We start from the raw sequence: 9,368 nt of genomic DNA, 5'->3' as shown, positions 1-9,368 counted from the left end.
CAAAGTCAGCTGTTTTTTTTTTTGCCTTTTTGGCGGTTGGTGCAAGTTATTTTAAAAGCAGTACTTTGATGTGGTAATATACTGTTAATTACGCTGTACGAGGTGGCTCTAATTTTTCGAGAATTTTTTTTTGTCTGTGGCCGAATCCTGAGCGAGTGGTCATTTAAATAACAGCTAATGCGAGATCCTTTCATGTGGTACTATTTATTGTAGGTGTACAATGGGGCTCTAACTTTTTAGTCTTTGGATAAAACCCAAGTGTGTGATCATTTGCATGAAAGCTATTGAGCAGTACTTTCATGTGGTACTGTTTTCTTGCTGTACAAGGTGGCACTGAGTTTAGAGTTGTGGATGATGAAGTTCTAAAGTGTGACCATTTAAATGATGGTAGTGTCATTCGTGTTTTTCTCTTTTACGATGTAATTTTATAAAAATTTGTCAAATTTAACCGCTTTGGCATTGTAAGGGAGAGCGCTCGAATTGACCGCTTTCAACTCCAGCGTTGTTCAAATTCTGATTTATCTTCACTGTGAGGTGGCAATGTCAGGAAGAACGGTCATGAGAGTGAAGAAGTTGATCTGAATTGCAACCAAGTCCTCCTTAAGACTAGCGTACATCTCCCGTTCAGCGGCTTCGTTAATTGTGAGCCCGCAGTTGCTGTTATTGAGTAGGCTCGTCACACTGTACGCATTCAGCGGTTTTCTCGCTGGAGGTCTCTACTTGGATTGTACTGTGTTGAATATCGAACTCTTGACTGCAGATACGTGAAGCTTCCTCTAAAGCCGTTTGTGAGCTGCAACTGTCGTCTGAAAAGAAATAAGAACATATAGCTTGTTCATTATATGAGCTATTGGATCAGAGGACTGACTGACTGACTCTGAATCCGTACTTACTGACTGACTGACTGACTGACTGACTGACTGACTGACTGACTGACTGACTGACTGACTCTGAATCCGTACTTACTGACTGACTGACTGACTGCATGACGGACGGACGGACTAACAGCATGAGACAGAACAGACGGACAGACAGACAGGCTGGCTAACTTGTTACCTTTAACATCATTCGCAAGTTTGGTTTCTGTTTAAATAAAATCATTTCGAAACTCGCTTACTCACCTATCACAAGATGAACTGCAATGGCAGTCGTTCCTACTGTAAGTGACCATACATGAAGATCGTGCACAGCTAATACTCCAGGAATGTCAAGGAGACTTTCTTTTAAAGAACGAAAGCATAATCCTTTTGGAACTCCTGCAATATTAAAAAAATGTAAATGTTCAGTTAATTATAAAATCTCGTCAAGAAAACGGGAGTAGGGTTTACAAATGCGCTTTCCATTTGTCAGAAGTGCCCGGCCAGACCAGTAAGTTCGAGAACATAATTCCATTATTAGTCAGATTTGTTCTGTCAAATCAGCCAATGCACAAATATTACACACTGATATGGTGGTTTTAGTTAAAAATCTCGTGAAAAAGGTCCATTTTACATTCAAATGTACCGGACCGGCCGGCCAGTTCTGACAACTGGAAAGCTCCCTAAGTCTAAAGAAACGTTTCAGTCATGAATCGACATCATGCACGCACTGAAGATAACTTGGTCTCTTCATGAACGGTACCGGAGCAGTGCTCTACCAACTGAGCTATCACTTCCATTTAGGTACTGATCTTTTTATCAGAAACCGAAAAACCTTGTCCGTTTTCTTGCCCGAAAAGTAAAAAAAGTCGAGAAAAAAAAACATCGTCCTTTTATCATTTGGCCCCTATTTTAGCCTTCCCTACGCACAAGATTAAAATGAAGGGTCACATAAAAGTGACGAGCTCGTACTTACCCTCCATAAGAACAATTAACGCGTCTTTTAGAATAGCTAGTGTGGTTCCTAGAACTATCAGTGAGAATACAAACGTACATATTGGATCTGCAATCGCCCAAGAAGGCTGCAAAGAAAGATAAAGAGACAGAAAAAAGAGGAAATCTATGTATACGGGCCAACTGCTAATAGATTTGTCTCGAAGCTTTTGCCAGGTCTTTCGCCTTCAATAAGAGCGAGGTGATATGTATCACGAAATATGAACTGGTTTTAGTCCATTAAAAGGAACCTCGACCGACCACAAAGAACAAATGTTTGCAAGTTACAAGCAGATTTTTGCGCGCAAAATGTTGCAAGTACATGTTCCTTCACGACATTGGATTTACGACATAAAACCCTCGATCTTTCAGTTTGGCTGTCAAAATATGATAAGCTAGGGCCTTACTCGACTTTCCATGCATTCTTATTGACTCTTGTACGCTCTCGACAAATTTAAATCTGCTTTTAAACCCTTACTGATGTAAAAATCGACGCGAGTTTTCGCTCGTTTGTCAGCAATGATGTTGTAAACTCTTATGTTCTCTTGTACTACTTTTATCGCTCAAATCTCGTCATGTGTAACTTGGAGATGTTTTTTTCAAAAAGTAAGGTGAAAAAGGATTTGTGGAAAGGTTTTTTTTTTTGGGGGGGGGGGGCGGGGGGAGGAGGAGAGGGGAAGACAAGTTAATGAAAGGTCTTGAAAAACTCACCTTAAACCAAATAAGAAGAGCTGCGATAAAAACTCCTATGCTTTGTAAAAAGTCTCCCACCACGTGAATGAACGCCGCTCGTACATTTACGTTTTCTTCCTCTTCTTCTATAATAAAACTAGATGGCGATGCTTGGGCAGTCGTGCTAGGTTTCTTCTTCTGTGGGTTGAAACCATGGCTGTGGCCATGCCCCTTTTGGTGAAGGATTATACCTAATCTGAGAAGGTTACAAGGAAATATTATATTTGCTCGAATGTGTATGAGTATTCCATAAGGTTGTCATACCTCATTTATTCGATTAAACGGCTCCCTCGAATAAACGCCGCATTTTTATAGAGCGGAAATATATGCCGCCGTCCCGTCGAATAAACACCGCATCATGATGCGGCGTTTATTCGAATAATAGACTCAAAAAGCAAATACAGAAATTATCAAGTTTGCACAAGCCTAAAATAATAGTTTTCCTTGATTGTAACAGTGTTTTATATTGAAAGTGACTTTTGAGACAAGCACTACAGCATCTTCCTAATTTTTAAAGTTCAATTGTTCAGTTACCATGCTATTGTTTGCAAGCCGGAAATAAATTGAATTTTAAAGATGTGAATATTGTTCATCGTGGTGTAAGATAGGTAATGAACGTTTATTTGTTTGTCTCACGATAGAATCGCTTTGAGATGTTGATCGCGACGTTTCGACTGCAATACTGCTAGTCTTCATCAGGCGATGAGGTTTGTATTGTGTTCATCAGGCGATGAGGACGCGTAAACAATCGACCTCATCGCCTGATGAAGACTAGCAGTATTGAAGTAGAAACGTCGCGATCAACATCTCAAAGCGATTCTATCGTGAGACAAACGAATAAACGTTCATTACCTGAATTTTAAATAAACGCCGCCCTCAAATAAACGCCGCACTCGAATCACGAAAAATTTAATAAACGCCGCGGCGTTTATGCGAATAAATACGGTATTCATATATAAAGTAGCAATAAAGCTCGTTTTCCATGATTGAACTAGCCTTCAATGAGTTCTCTCCTTACTTTCTCTCGGTTCTCGGTTTTCCGGTCCTCGTTACAGAATCAATTACAGAACCAATCTAACATTGAGTAAAAAATCAGTCAGTCAATGTAACATGATGTAAAAATCTTTGGCGAATTTTTAAGACTTCCGTTTATACTCCTAATGGTAATTTCCTTTTTCCTTCTTGAAGGGCAAAAAAGTATCGATATCACAGTTAACCATAGTAGAAAATTTTTACACCAATTAATGTTTGTATCATTGTTATCGTGCCCTCTTGAGATCGGTTTGTATTGTGTTCAACTTTCTCATTGTAATCAGATGAACTGTTTATGCGAGTAGTAGTCCTTACGATAAGTATCTCAGTGTGAAGCAACCTTCGATCGTCCCCAGGACGAGATTTCCTTTGAAGGTCAATTTTATGAGCAACTTACATGACGTTGATAATGAGTCCAGCGGAAGCTGTTAGTAACATGACTTGAGCATCTATTTCATACTGTTTTGTCATGATTCTTTGAATCGCCAGGTAGACTAAAACTCCGGTCAGCACCCAGATAAACAGCACTGACATTACTGCACCCATCACCTCTGAAAACATACAGGAGATTTTACCACGGTTACGGTGTGTGCTCCCTAAAAGAGGCACTATTAATATCTACTATTATTATCTACTCGGAGGGGGGGGGGGGGTCTTATGTGAAATAGACAGGTATGCTCAGTCTCTTTTGGATGTATAAAGTACTGATGTGGTTATTAAACTATCTTCATAGATGAAAACATTCGATAACATTGTCTATTTACCTTTTTTTAGTGAATTGTATTTTTATATTATTTCATGTGTAAGTAGATAACGGAGATAATAATATTGTTATTATTATTATTTTTTTTAAATATATATTCTTAACTTTTTAACTTTCTCGGAGAAAATAGCTAATTTTAGCCATAGTAAAATTCGAGTATGGTCATCAGCTCTTCTCTGAGTGTCTGATTTAAGGCCTGGCCAAACGGAGACGCAAGTAGACACAAGTTTTAACAGGATTGTAGTTCTATTTATAATATCAAGCTGGAAATTTTTCCTAGAGGGCCCGATCCGCGTCACAAAGGCCTGCCAATGACCCGTAGCCGTAGTCCCTGACTAATGGTGGATTTCCACTGACGCGTAATTTTTTACGTGCGTGAAAAAATTAGAGACAATGTATGAAAGGCTTGCGTAAACGTGTACGCAATCCGTTCATACATTGTCTCTAAATTTTTTTACGTACGTAAAAATTTACGCGTCAGTGGAAATCCACCATAAAGCTCTGGGAACAAGGCTGATTTTTCTATCGTCACACGCTTGTTTCGTTACCTGCGCGATGCCAGCCAAAAGACAGAGTTGTAGTAGCGGGCTTGGTAGCCATCCAAAGAGCCAGCAGCGAGATCATAAAACCCGCGAAATCTGACAGCAAATGCGCAGCGTCCGTCATGATAGCGAGGCTGTTGGCAAAGTATCCCCCTGAAACGCGATAAAGAGAGGTTAGCCAAAGGAAACGAATATCGTTTACAAGTGGCTTATACTACATGATTGGGTAAAAGTTGACCGAGTCCCGACCACTGTAAAAGTTAATCAGTTTTCACTGAACAGTTTATAGTTCATATGGTAACTACATCGAGCCTCCTAACACTACGGAGCTTATTTTGCATGTTATAAACTTTAAGTATTTACAGCTACAGTCAACTCTCGCCTTGAGGACACCCTGCTATTGCGGACACTCCTCACACTTGCTATTACGGACAAAATGCAGATCCCCGGCGTAAGAGGTTTGACTGGAAATGGCTCCTGCTATTACGGACTCTCGTTATAACGTACACTAAACGACGCCCCGAGCGTGTCCGCTATAACGAGAGTTGACTGTAATTGGTGCATCTCTAGCCTGCGAACAGGCTTTTCGGAGCGCTTGCACGTTTTTGCCCCACTGGCCGAGCGCTCCGGAAAGCCTGTATGTCTCTTTATAATGACTATTTTAAACAAATTCAGTTTGATCATGAGGTTGCGTATCTCATAAATCGAGAAGAAATTATGCGGCTACATCAAATCACATTTCTGTTTCTGTGTTTATATTCATATTCCTCTCTTTCATTTGTTTTTTTTTTTTGTTCTGCATTCAGATCTGGTTAAGCCCATATCGTTACAAAAACGAGTAGTGTTCAAGATATAAAAGCGCTTAAAACTAACAAAAAATAAGTCAAATAAAAAAAAAATAATAATAGACGGCCAGACATTTACTCGACTCCTGCGATTGCTAACTTCCGACAAAAATAATATATACTAAAGGAGAATATATACTGGTAAATTGCTCCGAATTCGCTGTAAAGCTATAAATCTCGCGCGCTCTCACTGGACAAAACACATCACGTGGTACAAAATCGGACGATTTGATTTCCGTCACCCGATTTTATAGAGGAGTGCAAAACAAACGAACAATTCACCTTTTCACACTGTTAAAAAATTACGTAAACCAACCAACTTGCATTCGCATTTACGCCGTGGTTTGTTTTTCTTTTCACCGCGATAAAGCCGGTTGTAGACTATAGAGGGAGGGCAATAAAATAAAACAAATTAACCTCTTTCTGGCTTGCGGGTATATGAGAGGATAATGCCCTTGGCTGAGAGATTTTCTTTAAAATTTCGCACTTGCCCAGTCGAAGCTGCGCTTAATCTTCTTAGCCAACTGTTTATTCTTTGAACAATCTCTCAGCCTCGGGCAACATCTTTCAATATACCAGCCGCCTAAAAGACTTTATTTACTAATTATACTTTGTCAGATCCGAACTCGAAATGTGAAACCGATTTTGGCAAACTCCCTTAGCTTTACAGTGATTAAGTTATTATTTGAAGAGTGTATTATCTCAAATTGTGTTTAGGCGGTTAAGATCACTTCCAAAGAACAAACATTGTTGTGATATTTTACCCCTCGACCAGTCGTAAACATGGCATAGAGCGATAAGAATCATCTCTGCATCTTTTATGTTTAACAGGAAAAGAGCGAACGAGAAATCTTACCTACAAACTCCACAATCATGAATAAAAGGCACAGAAAACTAGCAATCCGAAGTCTTCTAGTAGCACCGTCTTTTGCTTTCTTCATTTTTGATCGCCAACTAGAAATCAAGACACAAGATGACACTGTGTTAAGTGACAGACTAACTGGTACCCGTTGTTTGTCTCTGTAATCATAATCAACCGTGTTCTCGATCCACTGTGATCTATATGGATTGACAATCTTCAAAACAAAAAAACCTGAGAAAGCAAATATTTAACAATTATCCTGCGAAATCGCGCGGAATATCGCCTGATACTTAGCCGACGAGGCCGCAGGCCGAGTTGGCTAAAATCAGACGATATTCCGCAAGATTGAGCAGGATAATTGTTTTATTATTCAACAAATTGTCAACGAAACACGTTTTGCAGAAAGATAAACTGTAATTATGCAGCGCTTTACAAGATTTCGGAAGAATGTTCGCATCCTACATATATCGCAGGATATCTGTTATGTACGGATGACAGATATCAACAACATTTTGACCATATATGGGCAGCGCGCGCATTGGTTGAATAATAATTTTTAATAGACAGTTGAAGCAAAGTTTTCTGTACAACAAGTCGTTTTAAATTTGATTTAAAGCCATCGCACGTTTTACTGTCTTTACTTCATCTATAGATTAAATACTGTGGCCACTGCAGGAAATCTAGCAGGGGAGTGAACTCCAGCCTCGATCGACTTTAGATCAGAATATCATTTTACTTTTATTATGTCCTTTTTCATTACGCGAATCATGGCTACAGTGACAGCATTCAGTGGATTTTTTGGTGCGGTAACTGTCTGGAAAACACGAATGCCGGAGGGGTGGAGGGGTGGAGGGGCATTTTAGAATATGGCGCTCAAACTTTGTTATTCACGAACTACCCTAAACCGACCGCTCGTGACATTTGAACATGGACCTTAAATCAGTTAGCAAGAGTAAAAGGATTCTCCGGATCTACCCTTTTTTCTATAAGAATATACTTTATAAGAATATCGAGGCTGAAATTTGCGAAATCTTACGAATATTTTAAGAATAAGCCCGAGGCTGAGATTTTGAAAAGAATATAATTTTGCATGTAGAAAATGTGTAAATACAATGAAATTATATGTTTTAAATATTATAACATTCTTATATATTATAAAATTCTTCCTTTTTCTTAACGGCAAAACTAACCAAAAAACAATAACAATAAAAGCAGCACTATAGCCGTATGTTTGATGCTATTACCGTACCCAAATTCGCAAGTAGCCAATCTAGAAGCGCGATCTACTGTCCTGATATCCTACGATATCAAGTCACTGACCTGATATGCCACCATATCACGGTCACTTTGAAGTAAAGTAGTGTTACTGTACGATGAATTGAAAAGACTGGTTTACCAATAAAACAAAACTTCGTAATTTAAATTAAGCGATGTTTAGCGGTCGTAAAAAGAGAAAAACTTTCCTGCCAAAACTAAACTTGAGCGCGCTCGCCAATTGCGCGATGTTTGCCGATGAGTACTGAGACATTCAGACTGAAAAATGGAGTTGGAATTTCCAAATTTTTCGCTTAATTTTGATTTTGAAAATTTAGAGAATGAAACTCTAAACAATCGAGTGAAAAACAAAGGCAGAAGAAGAACTTGGTAAAAGTGTTGAAGACCTAGTCAACACAATTTGCAGTACGTACCTTGTAAGCATGGCTTCAACAGAGCAATAAATATAACCGGAGTTTTGGCTGAATTTGGGCACGGTAAATACCTAATCGTACCTTTTTGGTACGCTTCGGCGGCATATCAGGCTCGTTTGGTCTCGCCATGGGTAAAATACGAACCATGGCTCGACCAAACTCGCCTGATATGCCGCCGAAGCGTACCAAAAAGGTACGATTAGGTATAAATATCATTTTTGCAGAAAGTTATACAACAAACACTTGTAACTGATACCTCAATACATACTAAAATGGAAATGTCTGATACGCCATAATCTAAGAATATTCACAAGAATATTTTCAGCCTAAAATCGCCAGAAAATAAGAATATTCAGCCTCGGCCGGAAAAACATTATTCTCATAGAAAAAAAATGTATGCAAACCCACTGTAACCTTCAAATTACAACGACAATTTCTTTGCAAAAGGTAGAACACAGGTAAAGAATCTGTTACTTGAGGAAAGTTGACAGTGGTAACCGAAAATTTAGTAGCATTTTAAAGGCGAACGTATTCATACCGATTCCACACGTACTAATTTCAAATTAGATTCGGTTAAGATTAAGCGTTTCCATGCCACACCATGAATCGCTTTAAAGACAATTGCGCTTTTGTTCTCTTTCATAGAAAAGTACTTGGAAATCATTCAGGCGTAACATATGCCAACCAATTCTAACAATTTAGCTGGAAAACACTTAACGAGTTCTTATAATCTAGGCAACCTTGCCTAGTTCCTAGGCCTCTATTTTTGTCGCGGTCAACCCGTTTCGGGTCACGTGGTACCACCGAAACGAGTAGTGACGTCAACGATACCGTAAAGACCTGGGAAAAAGGCGGAACAGGAACTAGGCAAGGCGAAAGGACATGTTTTAAAAAAGACTGTTGACAATTCAGCCAAGATCGTTTTTATTGATTTCAATGTGAACCCCTAAGCTAAAATGAGAAAACGAACGCCGAAATTGTTAAAAGCATGGGCCGTACGTAGGTGAGTGCCTTTACATGTTTATCTTTTCTCAAATGACTAGGGTGTTTAAAA

General features: G+C 39.1%; 1 protein-coding gene across 1 annotated transcript; it reads right to left on the bottom strand.

Moving 5' to 3' along the window:
- Positions 1-214: 214 nt before the first annotated feature.
- LOC144666395 (proton-coupled zinc antiporter SLC30A2-like) lies at positions 215-6,742 on the bottom strand. Its single transcript, XM_078527826.1, has 7 exons — positions 6,621-6,742; positions 4,926-5,072; positions 4,012-4,165; positions 2,562-2,778; positions 1,834-1,939; positions 1,122-1,256; positions 215-806 (listed from the first exon to the last, which is right to left on the bottom strand). Exons 1-7 carry the CDS (start codon positions 6,703-6,705, stop codon positions 661-663), a joined length of 990 nt encoding a protein of 329 aa, XP_078383952.1. The 5' UTR covers positions 6,706-6,742; the 3' UTR covers positions 215-660.
- Between the last annotated feature and the right edge of the window lie 2,626 nt (positions 6,743-9,368).

This window comes from Oculina patagonica, chromosome 9, assembly GCF_052425735.1.
Source record: "Oculina patagonica isolate OP01 chromosome 9, crgOcupat, whole genome shotgun sequence".
NCBI lineage: Eukaryota > Metazoa > Cnidaria > Anthozoa > Scleractinia > Oculinidae > Oculina > Oculina patagonica.
This window is presented reverse-complemented; position numbering and strand designations above follow the sequence as displayed.